Here is a 17,914-nt window from a genome sequence, read left to right on the forward strand (position 1 = left end):
CTGTGTACTGCACACAACTCCACTCGTCACTGTATACTGCACACAACTCCACTCGTCACTGTATACTGCACACAACTCCACTCGTTACTGTATACTGCACACAACTCCACTCGTCACTGTATACTGCACACAACTCCACTCGTCACTGTATACTGCACACAACTCCACTCGTCACTGTGTACTGCACACAACTCCACTCGTCACTGTGTACTGCACACAACTCCACTCGTCACTGTGTACTGCACACAACTCCACTCGTCACTGTGTACTGCACACAACTCCACTCGTCACTGTGTACTGCACACACTTCTCAGTACATTTCCTGTGCTCTGTATGTAAAGGTAAGCCACTGAACCAGACTAATGCTTATTGTCATTTAGTTCAGACTAATTGCATTGCTCAAAGCACTAAAAGGAAAGCACAATAATTATAAGATAAGGTTAGAATTAAAACACATGCATAGAAAATAGACATGTACTCTGTTATTCACAACGCTAATAAATGAAATGCACTTAATTACATTAATAAGGTGTTTAAAGATCACTTTTAATTTGCTGAACAATGTTGTTATTCATCTTAGATTTGTATTAAACGTCTAGAGATTGAAATCCCACTAAATAGGCTGCCATACTTATTTACGGAGAAAGTAACTCTAGAGGCGAAATAATGAATAGTATTAATAAAATCAGTTTATTACAATTGAGATAGGCGATGTTGGAAATAAGATGTTGGCAAAATGTTAAAATAGTTTCCTGGTACACTTTGCAGCTCAGCCGGGGCACACGGTCTTGGCAGACCTAGCGGCATTACAGTCCCCATTATAGCCTAGAAAATAAGAATATATGATTAGGACTTGCATCTGAGAGGAAGAGGAATTTCATGGTCAATATTGAAAAATAGGGATTTTTCCAGGGATAAATCTCTGAAACCTCGGATATCCATGGACAGTTTGTAACTATGCTATAGTCACACACACGCCAACACATGCTACATATAATGTGCATACACACTCCACACATAGGCTCGCTGCCTAGGTGTAATCCTTGACTCTCAACTATGCTTTGTTTCCCGCATCAGCTATATTTAAATCATGTTACATACATCTAAAAAACATTTCCAGAATACGTACATATCTCAAACAAGACGCTGCTGAAACTTTAATTCACGCACTCATCATCTCCCGCATCAACTATTGCAATTCCCTCCTTACCGGTCTTCCCAAAATCAGATTCGAGCCCCTACAATCTATTTTGTACGCAGCAGCAAGATTGATTTTCCTTGTAAATCGTTTTACATCTGCTGAGTCACTCTATCAGTCTCTACATTGGTTGCTTGTTTTACAACGAATCCAATATAAAATCCTTCTACTAACATACGAGGCCATCAACAAAATTGCACCAACATACATCTCTTCGCTTGTCTCAAAATATCTCCAACTCGACACCTCCGTTCTGCACAAGATCTGTGTCTCTCTTCCACTCTCATCACATCCTCCCATTCCCGGTTACAGGACTTTTTTCGGGCTGCACCCACTTTATGGAATTCATTCATTCGCACAGTAAGACTTTCCTCTGGTCTTCAAACCTTCAAGCGTTCTCTGAAAACCCACCTCTTCAGACAAGCTTATAATATTCCTCTACCGCCTTCTTAATCTCCCTAGGTTACCCTATTACCACCCTCTACAAAGCTAACACAAGACAACAACCCTCTGACCAACATAGTTGTGTGACTGAGCATACAGCCCACTAAATACTTTGTAACCTTTGCATTCTAGCTGGACAAATATTCAATATGATGTAGAACTTACCCTTGTATATCAAACAATTGTACCATAGATTGTAAGCTTCATCATCATCATCATTATCATCATCATCATTTATATAGTGCCAACATATTCCGTAGCGCTTTACAATTGGGGACAAACACAGTAAACTAATACACAAACTGGGTAAAACAGATAAAGAGGTGAGAAGGCCCTGCTCGCAAGTTTATAATCTATGGGACAATGGGAGTTTAATACATGAGGTTAAGTCTACATTTTGCATTTCGGTCCAGCCAGACTGCAAAGGTAAAAGTGACTCATAAGCTAAATGATCCTGTCACACAACAATGTGTGCAACGGGTGGTAATAGGGTAACCTAGGGAGATTAAAAGGGTGGTTGAGGAATATTATAAGCTTGTCTGAAGAGGTGGGTTTTCAGAGAACGCTTGAAAGTTTGTAGACCAGAGGAAAGTCTTATTGTGCGAGGGAGAGAATTCCATAGAGTGGGTGCAGCCCGAAAAAGTGTATTTTTGCCAGTATGAGAAGCCAAGCACATCTGGAGATGCGTCCAGTGACACATGAGCAGAATATGCCCCACAATAATGGTAAGTGTACAAATAGCGGCAATACGCCCATATGTGGAGCTCTCTGCCAAGTCTTCATTGGCGGCATATGTGCCAGGTTTACGCCAGGCGTATTTCTACTGAAACCAAGGCGCAGATGCGTGTGTAGGCTCAAATAAGCTGATTAGCGAATATACACTTCTTGTCATTAACTGATTATTAACCCTATTACATGAACACTGCATATTTATGGTGTATTGTCACATCCCCATTACTATGTCTTACAGCCACTTCAGATTTGCATAATTTTAAAGCACCAACTGCAGTTTCATGTGTCGGAGCTTTATTGTCTGATACACATCACATGTGCACTATGGTAGAATACCGCAATCTATTAGTTTAACCCTGATTAACCAATACTTTATAATAAGCCTTATTCTCAAGGAACACGGCATTAGAAGAATTTGGAGAATGATTGGAACGTTGGTTGTTATTAAAGTATGAGTGAAATATATTAAATACTTTTATTTGGTAACGGTTAGATGTCTTCTCTTTCTTACACCATTTGCCCACTGACAATGAGAGTGGCAATTTAGACCCAATAAACATTTTTGAGCCCTCATTAGTAATACCTGAATAGGTAGATGTTTACCCTACAGTCACTATAAAACCAAGACCTTAATCGCACTGTTAGCCAAAAAAATACTTAATTTGAACTAAACCAGACACATTATTTGCAAATAAACAGAGAGATATTAGTCAACATATATAATTTATTATCAAAATAAATAAAATAAGTGTATTTGTTAAATAAAAAAATATATATTTTAATAACAAGAGAAAAACAATTTAAATGGATACCTTGATTAGTTCCAGAGATTGTATTGTATTGTCCAGGCATGATTGCAGGTTTTGTATCTGTCGCTACAAGCCCTCCAAGTATGGTGGCAAGCTGTCCTCACCATCATCTGTAGAGGATACAAAGGAAACATATTAGACTCTAAAGTGTCATTTTTCGATTTGTGATGGTACCAGCTGTAGATGAGTACCACCCATCGCCCCTATGGTGTGTGGAAGGCCAGCAATGTGGTGAAACTGCTGCTTCATGGGCACATTTCTCATTCAGGGGTCTATTTATGACCCTTTGTTTTTTTTACTTGATACTTTTCAATCCTTATCTCCTTGATAAGGATTGAAAAGTAACGGCTATGTATTAAAAAACTTCTCAGGGACAGCAGTGCCGATAACCTGCTGTCCCTGAGAAGTGACTCACCTGATCATCGCAGTCTTTTCTCATTTTTCAAGGCTACGGTCATTTTCTCCTTTTTTTTTTTCTCCTTTTTTTTTTTCTCTTTTTTTTTCTTTTTTTGTTAGTGCGCATGCACCGACCGAATAGTTGGTGCATGCGCAGTAACATCCTGGCCGGCAAACTGCAGGATGATTGACAGGGAGGGATCACATGATCCCTCCACACATGCGCTGTCCAGCTCTGCTCTTCAGAGCAGAGCTGGACAGCACGAAAGTTTTCAGATATGTTAATGTACGCCAGCTTCAGATGGCGCCAGCTTCAGATGGCGTACATTAACATGTAAAAAAAGAGAAAAGTTTCTCTAGTTTAACTTTCATACATAGCGGTTCTGAGCACTTCCCATGCACTGTTATGGGGAGTGCTCAGAAAAACGATAGGAAATGCAAAGCAGCAGATATCTGAGATATCTGCTGCGATGCTTCAATGGTACATAGTGATTTCGGGGGTTTACCACAGGAAAATTGCTTGGTAAATAGACCCCTCTGTGTTACATAAACATATCTACCCGTTTTAGCACACGACTGAAAGCAGTCTGCTGCAATGACCTAGGCACACAGAAATGTAACACAGCCAACAATTTAGTCAGTAGTGGTATTATTGTGAAAACCGATCAAAGGCTCTGGGTAAGTCTGCACAATCTTTAGATTGTCCATTATGGCATGAGATCGTAGCCGGAACTGGCGTATCATCTCTGTATCTGGCATCCCAATGAGGCTTACATGTGACCCGTAGATACTATACTTAACTGTAGACCTGGGCTGGTGATGTTGATGTAGCTATTGGCTGCGGAGGTGATGACATCATTGGCATAAATACAGCACAAGCCAATGGCAGCCACAAGGTCATATAAAAGAAAATAATTCAACAGATCAGTAATAAATGCATCTGACTTTATTTAAAAAGTAAAGAAATACAAAACCCTATTCGCACTGTGTTACCTAAAACATTTTTTTGATTGATTAGAAATAAAAACTTAAGAGGCAAACAGGAAAAAAAAACACATCTGGAAGGGAGTCAGGCATGTTTATTGTATAAATCAGAAAAAATCTGTGTGTGTGTATGGGGGGACGACAAAATGAAATACATTGTAAGCCAAAGTAATGTGTTTATAGTAGTATGTGAAAAGGGTTAAAAAAAACACACAAAAAACCCAAATATCTCCACAATGGCATAAGCCTAGCCAAACATAATTTACACTTAATTTCCTCTGCATAAGCGTTTGTGGAATTTTGCTTTGCTAGTGAGATACACATTTGCTAAATGCTGTAAACAAAACAAATAAAATTTACATACCTCTACAGAACCGCTTGTCTCTGCAGAAAGTGCCACAAATGTCTGTACCATCAGCTAACATGTATCAGTGAATGCAGTGGTTTCAGCTGCGGAGGGGATTCTGTAATCATCCAATCAGAAGCGATGAGGTGAGGTTGCGGTACTTAGAACAGGCAGATAAGAACCGCTTGGCCCATCTAGTCTGCCCATCTTTTTTGTTAACCTATAGTAACCTCAAACGCTATTTGGTCCTTTAATCTTTGTAAGGATATCCTTATGTCTATCCCAAGCATGTTTAAATTGTTCCACTGTATTAGCCTCTACCACCTCTGATGGAGGCTATTCCACTTATCCACTACCCTTTCTGTGAAGTAGTTTGTCTTCAAATATCCTCTGAACCTACTTCCCTCCAGTGTCAGTGCATGTCCTCGTGTTCTAGTACTTCTCTTCCTTTGAAGAAAGTTTCCCTCTTGTACCTTGTTAAAACCCTTGATATATTTGAATGTTTCTATCATTTCCCCCCCTGTTCCTTTCTCTGCTCCAAACTATACATATTAAGATCTTTTAGTCTATCCGGGAACATTTTGTGCTGTAGGCCATGCACCAGTTTAGTTGCTCTTCTTTGTACAGTCTCTAATGTATTTATATCCTTCAGGAGATATGGCCTCCAGAACAGAACACAGTATTCTAGATGAGGCCATAACAGTGACCCATACAGTGGTATTATTACTTCTTTCTTTGTGCTACAGATTGCTCTCCCTATGCAACCAATCATCTGACTTGCCTTCCTCATTGCTTTGTTACATTGTTTACCTGCCTATAAGTCACCTGAAATAGTGACTCCTAGATCCATTTCCTCCTCAGTAGTTTCCATTATAGTACCATTAATAATATATTTAGCCTTTGGTTTTTGAGACCCAAGTGCATGATTTAGCATTTTTTGGCATTAAACTGTAGTTGCCGCTTTCTTAACCGTTCCTCTAGTCTACCTAGATCATTTGTTTTACCCCTCCTGGTGTGTCTACCCTGCTGCATATCTTTGTGTTATCTGCAACAGGGTAGACCCGCCAGGAGGGGTAAAACAAATGATTGATGATCTAGGTAATACTTCATCATCATACTTGATTTGCACCTGCCCTGTACCACATGCACAACTTGCGCTTCCTACCGGCCTGTATAGAATAAACTGCTATTGTGTGTCTGGCACATATACGTGAACCCGTCCTTACTATACTTCACCTACGATATAGTGCCGTTTCCCTCCCCCGTTCCTCCTCTCCAGTCGTGTCAGATGCACCCAAGGCTCCATGTGCGCATATAAATTCACTTTCTAAGCATGTGCGCTCTAATGTCACCTAATCTGCTGTAGTACTCTGCATCAGACCCTCTGCATGTACTGTGCGTACGCCACACAGCTACATAATGTACATACACATGGGCTTTAATGCAGAAATCAGGCGGTATTTTCCCTGCATACAAATAAAAAATGACATGTGCACCTCTTGCACTGTAACATGGTGTGTCCGTGTGCAAATATGTACACTTTAGTTCAGTATAATACGTATGGCAGCACGGTGGCTCAGTGGTTAGCACTTCTGCCTCACAGCACTGTGGTCATGAGTTCAATTCCTAACCATGGCCTTATCTGTTAGGCGTTTGTATGTTCTCCCCGTTTTTGCGTGGGTTTCCTCCGGGTGCTCCGGTTTCCTCCCACACTCCAAAAACATACTGGTAGGTTAATTGGCTGCTAACAAAAATGTGTGTGTGTGCACGCGTCCGCTAGGGAATTTAGACTGTAAGCTCCAATGGGGCAGGGACTGATGTGAATGAGTTCTCTGTACAGCGCTGCAGAATTAGTGGCGCTATATAAATAAATGGTGATGTTAATCAGACTGTATATATTGTTCATTTGCTGTAATGCTCCACTCTTCTTGGAAACTGGGATGAAAAAAATAATGCAATTCACAGGGGGGAATTCAATTGCCGGCAATGAGGCGCGCGGACATCGATAGAAATCTCTGGTCATTTTTCCTAACACCTATATGTGGTGCATCGGAAAATGAGCGTAGATTTCTGTCAAATCTCCGCCGCTAAGTGTCTCGAGGACGTTCCGGACAGACTTTGCGGCTAATTGAATACCCCCCCCCCCCCTCCGCAAATACTGAGATCCTTGATACATGGCCACGTAGTGCAGGAATGTGACAAACTTTTCTAATAAGAACGCTCTATGTTATCAGTGTACAAACAGAAAGGAACCTTAGTTAAACCAATATTTTTTTCCAGTTTCTAAGATGAGGGATTTGTTATTAAACAGTATTCAAATGCCTATAACTAAGGAAAAAATATCATATTGTGTCGCTCTGAGATATAATTAAATAAGATGTTTCGCTCTTTAAAATAATAGATTACTTTAACGACCTATTCTTCAGCTGCATTCTTCTAATGTATGGGTAGTACGTTTGTGATTGTTACTGCTTGGGTAATTTTTGAAAGCTTAAATACCATAAATTTTGACTCATCTCTTATGAAAATGGTTATATATTAATCAAAATAGGAGCCTGAATTTAGCTTTGCATTCAAGCAAGACATTTATAACTGCGTAGTACTATGCAGGCATTTAATTATAAAATACAAATACAAAAGGCTTTCCCTGCTCATTACACTTTATCTGCGGCAGACGAATCATCCCATGATTCATACACAGCTATTAGTTGGGTTTGTATTTGATGAAAGATACTAATGTTTATGCGTAAGCTATAGGTCATCATGATTTTTTTTTTCTCGTTAGAGACAAATACAGCAGTATAATCTTTTTTTTTTTTTATTATTATTTTGTTACGTACTTTTGTTCAAGCTTTGTCTGCATTTGTTGAACACATGTGAATGTGATCTGAAAGTAGTTGCAGCTTATTTATTTTAGTCTTTTGCTAACGTACTCCATTCTTTACTAACAGAAACATGGATCAGCACCAACACAATTAGAGATGGAGACATATATAGATATCATCATCATCATCACCATTTATTTATATAGCGCCACTAATTCCGCAGCGCTGTACAGAGAACTCACTCACATCAGTCCCTGCCTCATTGGGGCTTACAGTCTAAATTCCCTAATATACACAGACAGAGACAGAGAGAGACACAGGCAGACACACTAAGGTCAATTTTGTTAACAGCCAATTAACCTACCAGTTTTTTTGGGGGGAGTGTGGGAGGAGCACCCGGAGGAAACCCCACGCAAACACGGGGAGAACATACAAACTCCTCACAGATAAGGCCATGGTCGGGAATTGAACTCATGACCCCAGTGCTGTAAGGCAGAAGTGCTAACCACTCAGCCACCGTGCTGCCCATATATATATATATATATATATATATATATATATATCATATTATATTATATCTATATATTATTATTATTAATTTTTATTTTTAGGGCGCCACTAGGCGTCCGTGGCGCCGTACAGGGACAAACAGAATTACAATACAAGGTGAGACAGCACGGTACAGTAAACAATAATCACAGTAACTCAATGAACTCAATGCTAGGGTAGGAGGAGGGGAGAGTCCGCATACGACGGTGCCCAGGAGGGAGGGCACAGGTGACAGGGAAACTCCCAGAGGGAGAGGAGGGAGCGAGAGGGGGGAGACGGACGGACGGGGGGGGAGGGGGAAGGAGGAGGGCTGATAGCTGGAGAGCAGAGTTGAAAGTGGTGGAGACAGGAGGAGAGATGACCCTGCTCAAAGGAGCGTACAATCTAAGGGCGGGGTAGACAGACAGAGAGACAGATATATATCTATATCTCTATCTATAGATGTATATATATATATATATATATATATATATATATATATATATATAGATAGATAGATAGATAGATATTTAATAAAAATTCCTGTTTCCGGGGGTGGTTCATCTGACAACCTGCAAGACCAGTGGCCTGTTGTCCTCTCAATCTTCGTTACCACGTTTTACAGATCTTGTAAGGAAACATTTATTGTTTACATGAAATTTCGAAATATGTTCTCCAACTTTGCTCTCTAAACACGACACTTGTGAAGGACATTGAGGGAGTTCATAATGTTATCTCCCAATCATCAAAGATATTAAAGGTTTAGCAGACTCAGCATAAAACGGATGAATCCCACATCTAAGGCTGGGTACACGCTATAGGTCTTTCAGCCGATTATTGGGCCAAACGATACCGCAGTAGTGTGTACGGTCCAACGATGAACGAATATCATTCCAAAGCTCATCGTATCGTTTGATTTCAATTTATGACCAGACTGAAAATCTCGTTCAACGATGGAACAATGTTGTTCCAATTCTGCAGTGTGTCTGCACTCAGGACCGGCAGTGTCCATAGTTCTCTATGGAGTGTGCAGAGTCACAATCTTTTCAGCAGATAGTTATGACAGATGAAGGGCACTGGTATGAAGGTAAATCTTGTAAAACGTGTATAGTGTGTACACATCATAATCATCATTTATTTATATAGCACCAGCAGATTCCGTAGCGCTTTACAATTGGGAACAAACAGTAATAAAACAATACTGGGTAATACATACATACAGAGAGGTAAGCGGGTCCTACTCACAGGCTTACAATCTATGAGACAATGGTTTGGTACACAAGGGTAAGTGCTACATCATAATGCATATTTGTCCAGCTAGAATGCAAAGGTTATTTTGCATTCCATGTATTACAAAGTATTAAGTGGGCTGTATGCTCAGTCACGCAACTATGTTGGTCAGAGAGTTGTTGTCTTGTGTTAGCTGTGTAGATGGTGGTAATAGGGTAACCTAGGGAGATTAAGATGATGGTTGAGGAATATTATAAGCTTGTCTGAAGAGGTGGGTTTTCAGAGTATGCTTGAAGGTTTGAAGACCAGAATATAGTCTTATTGTGGGAGGGAGTGAAACATGCATCGGCATGCTGATCAGTCCTTGGTTCAAAACGTTAATGATATTGCATCGTGTATAGTGTGTACACAGGAATCGGCATGCTGATCTGGATTTTTTGTTTTGTTTTTTGTTGTTGGTGAAGTCGTTAACGATATCGCATCGGGAGAATTTTTCTGTAGTGTGTACCCAGCCTAACAATTCTAGAACAAGCGCCTTCATTTTTTGTTGTTTAAATCTGTATTACAAAGGAAAACATCAGTGTCAACATCAGAATGCCATCCTGCTAATCAGTGGTGTAACTAAAGGGCTCTGGGCCCCACAGGGGCACCCTGGACATGTGGAAACATCACAGTTGCCTGTTTAGTGGCTGTGGGTTACTAACTAGTCCCGAAATCTTATAAATGAGCTTTGCAGGGATGTGGTTGCACAGTGCGACCAATTTAGATGTCCCCCATAACTGCTAAACAGCCCATCCATGCTGGTGCTTGTAGAGAAGGGAACAAACCGAGCTTCCCGAGCCCCGCATAACACATTGGGGGATACAGCAGAACGCCTAGTCCCTGTTACTAAAGCTGCTAATGACTCATTATTTTGTCATTGAACACTTTCCTTTTTTTCTTTCAGAACCTCCCAGCACCCCTTACCGATGAAATACCAAAGCAAGGTGACCAAAAAAGTGAAAAAGAGGGTCCTGTATTGACCGATGACGACACTATGAAAATAGCTTGGCGCTATCAGAACTTGCCAAAAATGGAGGTGAAATTTAATTATTTTTTTTATATACTTATACATAATTATATCTTCTTGGAAATTATTTTTATTAACTGTTATATAATTGTTTTTATATATTGTTATATTTTATATAAATATCATTGTTTTGTTCATTTGTGGCATTGAGAGTATTAATGTACGTGGGCAAATCTGACTACTTGTCCTGAGTGGTAACAAGGCTGGATGACCGGCCAGATTGATAGATCGATTCGGTTGGGGCTTCTACGCACCACATATAAACCATCACTCCACAGACGGTCGGATGCAGAAATCGTCCTACGGGATGTGACATCCGCTCCAATCAGATGTTGTTTGAGATTTGCTGTCTTTTTAGGGCCTGTACAGTCTGTGCTTTACGGCCAAGTCTAATATGCTGCCAAAATTTGCAACACGTATGTCACCTTTACATAATAAGAGGGAAAAAGAGAACATACCCCAGAGGTAGAAGTTGTCAGAGCTCATCTATATATATGTGATTGCAAAACCTCAATGCATCTGTCATCAGAATCATTGTAAGAGCTTCTCTTTACATCATAGTACACTAAAGGCTACTCTTACATGAATACTGTATGTAGACGGACATCAGCGTTGATCAGTCCCGTGCAAGTTCAACTTAATAATGTTTAATCAATTGCTATGAGTTTGAGACTATTTGTGCTCCTCACACCATGTTATTAAATACGACCCTAACTTTACTCCTTCAGGGTTGAGCTCTTGGTCCGAAAGTAAGAAATAACTAAGTGAAAAGCTGTTAGTGTCATTGTTACATTGTTGAAGTTAGGATTGACACTGAGTTAGTTGCAAGGTGAGCCCCAGGCCAGCGTGTCTGGTGACAGGACGGTGGGATGGTTTAAGTGATACACTTCAGGTGAGGTGATACAAAGTTCATTTTCTAAATATGTCAAGTTTCAGGTAACATTGGGATTTGCAGGAGGAGACACCGGGGAGGCTGTTGGTAACATGAGACTATTTGGTGTAAGAAAGGTCAAGCTGCTCAGCACAGAGATTAGAGTAGGTACGAGTTCCTTGACGAAGACTAGTGTAATTAAACAAGGGAACTTGGCAGTAATACAGAAGTAATTGGTAGGGCTTCATGATGAGCTCGCTGAGCCTAGAGACCTCTAAAATGTATCAAATTAAAAGGGGATTTTTAGGACCATTCTCATTTCAACACGTTTGTTACCATGTCTGCAAAAGGCTTCATTCATACTGTAAGTTAGGACAGTTTTTAAAATTAATAATGTAGCTTGCAGATTTAGTCGCTAATATGCTGCAATGTAGGGAGAGATCTGGTCACCGACCTAATGTCTTCTATAGGCAGCAACTGCAAAAGTGACATCTGCAGGGTAAGTTAAGGTACTGTATTCCATTAAAATTGTATGGAGAAGCAATAGAGTAAATCAGATTAAATGTCTGTATTCGTTTCTACCGTAGTAAATTGGTACACTCAATTTTATTTCATCTGGTGCAGCATCTTTAAAAATAAAATAACATTTGGATATTACCACTTATTTAAATATTTGACATTTGTTCCCTTTGTCCACTTCAGTCCACAGTGGTGTCACTAGCTCCTAGTAAGTTTATGGACTATATTAGTGTGAGTATTGGTATAGACAACCCCCTCCCCCAAGAAAAGACTGCCTGTTTTGTATGTCCCCCGGCTACCCCAAAATGGCTGCCAGTACTGTATGTAAGTGTCAGGTACACTATATGCTGGTGATACAGTCTCTGCAAAACATTAAACTGCCAGAAGTTTTGTCAGCTGTGTGAGAGAAGTTGCCATTGGCCACACTAGTTCCTAGTTTTCAAGAGATTTTAATTCTTCCAGTCAGCGCTAAAACTTGTCTGTGGCACACGGCAGCCCCTGTCAGGATCGAAAGGGGAAGTAGCAGTCACCCAACGTGAGTGTTTATGTTAGGCGTAGCTCAAACGTAGCTCTCCATTGAGAGCCTGAAAGGTTGACTGAGCAGTACTTATTAAATCCCTCTAGTGAAAGTATTGAAGCACGCTGTTGACTTGCTTAACCATGTGCGTAATAAGTAAAGTAAGCACTTGAGATTGTATCAGCTTCACTGTCACTAGAAGCTAATCGCTGGGAAGTCAGCCTGCAAGAAGCGAGCACAGTGGTCACTTCTTTTACAGCTGTTAGTGTTGTGTGTGTGCTATGTACATCCTTAGGCTACTTAGTTTGCTGTTTATCTATCCGTACAGAGACATGGATGCTGCAGAGAGCTGGTGGGGACACTTCCTCCATCCTCTGTCTACCCGCTATACACTTTTCTTTGCATTGCATCAGTTGTGTCCCAGAGAACAATGCGTCTATGCTTCAGGATCCCTGGCATACCACCAAACCCCTCGTTGTTGGCTGGTTTCTTTTTCTCTGAGCTAGTGTTTAATCTGGAGCTTCTTCTAGCCACAGACCGAGAAGATTGCCCAGAAGTGGGGTGGAACAGGACAGGGTTTGGCATTGACATGTTTGGTTATCTATGGATTTGTGCAGACATTGTAATAACGAATGCTTTACACGTGGTGACGTGCCAACCCAAACAGCCTCCAGGCGGATTACATAGTCTCATCTCTTTTTTATTAAGGTGAAACCCAGTGCGCCAATGTCATCCAAAATCACAAGACAGGGGCGAGTTATATAAATAAATAAAAACCCGCCTTTTTTCGGTTCCGAGCTCATTTCTCAGGCTGAAACACCTACTAAGCGTCTTGTTTTGTAAGTGGGAAAAAGAAAAAAGTCAAAGTACTCAGTCTGCTGACATCTCTTCTAATAATAATGACTTAATCTATCATAGCGTTTGTACCCACAGGGCCAGAACATTTTTTTTTACCTCAGAGATTTTTGGACAGCCATCTTGGGAGCGCTTGTTAATTCAGGCAGATTAGTCCATGTGCAGTCAGTCTTCATAAATAACGAGACTGAAAACAATTAAAAGAGGAAGATTGTATTAGAGAAATTAAAGTTTTAAGTTTCTTAAGGACAAAGAAAAATCGATGTAAAATTAGAGAAAACTAAAAAAGTCCTCAAATTTTCAAGTAAATTAAGGGAAATTTCATAAGGCAAAGTCACTTGTGTTCAGCTAAATAAAATGTTAACTATAAAATGCTGTGGGAAATAAAAAAAGAAGTAAATTCCAGATCGTAAAATGGGGGCAGCTTTGTAATATAAGAGTCAGATGAGTCTTGTAAAGCAGACTGGCATCGTTACTTAATTCAGAATGTAAATCTTTCTGGTAAAGAAGTTGTGATAGCAAAGTCACAAAATTACTAGATTAGATTATCTAATTTAGTGAATGCACTTTCTTTACTTCTCCAAACTATATTAATTCTCATTCAGTCTACTGAGTTCCTGGCTCTCAGGTAGCTGCACACACATCCTCAGAATATCATACTCTCGTGAAGCTGGAGGTTGGCTGTTAGTCTAGAGGGCTGTAAAGTGCAAGCTCTGCAGTGTCGGCAGATTGTATGACTGGTTTCACAGTCTACATCCCATTGTTAAAGTGAAGTGTACAAGTAGGAACCCACAAAGCTGGAGAGTTATAGTTAATGCAGAGATGAGGAATCTTTGGCACTAGTTATTGTAAGTGTACCCATCCTCTACAGACAATGGAGGCTGCCATTTTGTAGGTAGAGCCAATGAAGGCAAGGCTATCATGTCAGCAGGGGCCACCGTGTGTCGGCAACAGGTACATTCTAGATCTCCGGACTGTGACACTGCTGCAGTGCTAACTGTACCCTGCGTTCTGCCTGCCAGCTGGCTGCAGTTGTGGTGGAATCGTTTTTTCTAGCACATTAGACTTCCTGTGTATAAATCACTTCATCGAATCATGGACACGGCAGGGAATTGCCCAGAAATGAAGAGTATCAATGCAATAGCTTGTACTCTGTTATATTTACTGCCTTTTCCACAAACGCATTCTAGTTATCTCTATCATTATCATCACCATTTATTTATGTAGCGCCACTAATTCTGCAGCGATGTACAGAGAACTCGCTCACATCAGTCCCTGCCCCATTGGAGCTTGCAGTCTAAAATGTGTTTGAACACCAAAATAACTCGTCAAAATCGTAGGCGCTACAAAATCTGTCCATAGATATCCTCCAAACATATACAAAAATAAAATTAGTCCCTCCCTTGATACAAATGCAAACTCTAAAACACAGTAAGAAGCACCAGCTACATATTAATATAAAGTTAAACTCTGAAATAATTCTATTAAATAGGTATAATTTATATTGAATATGGCAGAAATAACTTGTTTGCAAAAAAAAAAACCAAAAAAAAACAACCACAAATTTTATTGAGACATATTTGAATCACTAAATAAACAAAATGATAAACATGAGAATTGTGGTAAAAGATTACATGTAAAAACCTAAGTGCATAATAATAAAAATGTTTTTATTATGCTGGCTTAGTACTAGATTTACTAAACTGCAGGTTTGAGAAAGTGGAGATGTTACTTATAGCAACCAATCACATTCTAGTTATCATTTATTTAGTGCATTCTACAAAATGATAGCTAGAATCTGATTGGTTGTTATAGGCAACATCTCCACTTTTTCAAACCCGCAGTTTAGTAAATATACCCCTTAGGGGGGTATTCAATTGTTGCTTTTAACGCGCTAAAACAAAAAAAAAACGAGCGCTCGAAAAATATTACAGTTTATACGGTAATATTGCGCGCGAAAACAGTTAATACGGTAGTTTACTCGCGGAATTTCAGGAGCTGCGAGCTGAAATTCTGCGAGTAATTACCGTATTAACGGTAATATTTTTCGAGCGCTCGTTTTTTTTTGTTTTAGCGCGTTAAAAGCAACAATTGAATACCCCCCTTAGAGTCCTTTAAGGATCCACGTTGCAGGCGTCTATGACTGATCTTGATCTTGAGGGATCCAGTATTTGATCTTCATGCTAATTATCCGAGCTCTCCCAGCTTATAGGTATCATGATGTGCATTCCCTGAGAGGTCTTCATTGCGCCTGGTGTGTTTGAATGAGAGTGCCTAGCGGCCATGTACAAGTGATACTTACAATTGTTAGGCCAACATACCTGCTCTTGTTTATTTAAATCAGCCAATTGTTGGAGCGTATACCCGAATACTAGATATCAGCAGGGATACGGCGTCACAACCCCCCACAACAAAACCACAACAGCAATAAGAGTTTTATTTAGAAGTTTGGTTTTTAGGAGTTAACCTTTTAACCAATTTTCCACTTGTTTCAGCTGATAGTAGATAAAGTAAATTTGTCACCCAACAATAAGTGAACAAATAAATTGTGAGGAAAAAAATTTCAATCATTTGTCCTATTCTCTCTGTGGTGTCTTAAAGATTGCGGTTTGCTTATACACAGGGAAACCTGTCCATTAACTAGGAACCGTTATCATTACTGAGACACAAAGGGTTGCAGCTGATAACCTGTGCGCTCAGACAGTCCCTCTATCACATTACTGGTGATAAGCTGCGTTCTCACGCGCATTTGTTCAATGCACAAAATGGCTGCCTCCCCTGTGTGCAGGCGTCAAGTGCTCTTTAATTCCATATAACTACAAATGAGCAAATGATTTTAAGACTTTTAAATAGTTTTTTTTTTAACTGTAACGCGATTAGAGTGTCTTTTTGTGCTCTATGGCATGGATTTTGTTTATTACAAACTTCTGTCACCAAGTTTTACAAAGTGCCCCCTCAGTGGGCAGCACGCAGTTTTGAATACCACTCGGATATGACAAGTCTTATCTGATGGCGAAAGGCTTTAAACTGTAAAGGTAGCCCCTGACCAAAGCAGCCTCTGAACCTCAAGCAACTGTATTATGAAAGGTATTTTGTGCCCGCTGCCAATTTGATGCATTTCTGCTGATTGGCTCGCAGGAATTTAGAGAGGGATCGAGCAGACCCGGGTAAGTCGCACAGACTCCGTGTCTTTCTTTTGGCACTATGATTCTGCTAAGACAGATTATTCATGCTTATTTGAGTCAGGTAGGTCTTTGCAAGCTTCCCTGCCAGGCCTGGGAATTGAGTACATTGGTGAGCTATTCAGAAGCCTCTGATATAGACCAAGCTTTTATTGCATGGTGTTACATTCTGACTAAATCCATCTCCACCCAGTTTGTAAGCACTGCAGCTTTTCTCTTCAATCAAAAGAGGTTATCACCTACCTTAATCCGCCGAGCAGCACGGATTAAACCCAGCTATGTGCCCCAGGATTCCCAAAGAGGATCCAGAAGTGGGATAGAGAGAGAGAGAGAAAAAAAAAATACTTGTTTCTACTTTTTTTTTCAGTGTCTTGTCTAACGTCTCTTGAGCTCGGCTGGGGATTAGCATCTGAAATAAGTAACCCCGGAGTTCTCGTCAATGAAGACATCAGATGAAAGTTCACTTAGTCAGGGCCTATGTTTCTCCACCATAAAGGGGGCCGGGAGCTAGACAATAAAAAGATGAGCTCTCCCAGAGTCGGCAGTGAAAACATTCTGATCGCTAATCCGGATAAAAGATAGATTATAGGCCCAAAACAGACCCTTTTATAATTGGTTTTAGATTTGTTAACCTAAGCAGTTATCGGACCTGTTTTTATTTTTAAAGCGCAAGGTGTTAATAAAACAAAACAAAACCATAGTTTGCTATTGTTAATAATATAGTTCTTTTATGGTCCGTTCTGTTGATTTATTGATATATAAAAATGCAGTCCGGGTTTGTTCCTTCTGTTAGATTGCGTCCATCCCTATATACTGTTCTGTGAAATGAAGGAGCCCATCTATTCTGCAGTGTATGATAAAAGATTACATACATGCAGATGAAAAAAAAAGTCTTATTTGGTATATTTAATTTGCACAAAAAATAAAGGTAAAGTGTGTGAAAATGTGTTGATTAAAGCTAGTCTCCTTTGCATAATCACAAGGTAACTAAGCTATTTCCTATCTTGACCTTGCAACATAGTCACAAATGAAAAAAGAAAAAAATCTATTTAAATTAGCAAATTCTTGGGCCTTCAGATCACATATAAAGTATTAAAATAAATAACTACAATAACATTAGGGCAGGCATACATCTACCCCACTCAGCATTATCAGCTTTGGGGAATGTTTCTGAAACCTAGTGCATAGGGAAAAGGTTCTATAACTGTGCCAACCAATCAGATTCTACCTGTCATTGTTCTAGAATGTTTAGAAGCTGGAATCAAATGACTGGTTGCTATGGGTTACAGCAACTTTTGTTATGCATAATTATTCATAAATGTCCCCATCAGTGTAATTTTTGTATTTACCACTTGTTGTTTGGTTTTATGACATTTAGTCACCTCTGTATGGATCATTGTACTCTACCG

At 39.9% G+C, this 17,914-nt stretch overlaps 1 protein-coding gene and 1 long non-coding RNA gene across 4 annotated transcripts in view; one reads left to right on the forward strand and one right to left on the reverse strand.

Annotated features, from left to right (window-relative positions):
* ELP4 (elongator acetyltransferase complex subunit 4) overlaps nucleotides 1-17,914 on the forward strand; it is a 194,784-nt gene that overhangs the window by 41,309 nt on the left and 135,561 nt on the right. For all 3 annotated transcript variants that reach the window (XM_075188034.1, XM_075188036.1, XM_075188035.1), the window contains exon 4: nucleotides 10,439-10,570. In XM_075188034.1, the coding sequence (XP_075044135.1) occupies nucleotides 10,439-10,570 (132 nt within the window). The remainder of the gene's footprint in view (nucleotides 1-10,438; nucleotides 10,571-17,914) is intronic.
* On the reverse strand, nucleotides 694-13,509 carry LOC142103816 (uncharacterized). The gene is made up of 3 exons (XR_012679438.1): nucleotides 13,423-13,509; nucleotides 4,928-5,027; nucleotides 694-825 (listed from the first exon to the last, which is right to left on the reverse strand). It is a non-coding gene; the product is annotated as an uncharacterized LOC142103816 (long non-coding RNA).

This window comes from Mixophyes fleayi, chromosome 10 (genome assembly GCF_038048845.1).
Source record: "Mixophyes fleayi isolate aMixFle1 chromosome 10, aMixFle1.hap1, whole genome shotgun sequence".
NCBI classification, from domain to species: Eukaryota; Metazoa; Chordata; class Amphibia; order Anura; family Limnodynastidae; genus Mixophyes; species Mixophyes fleayi.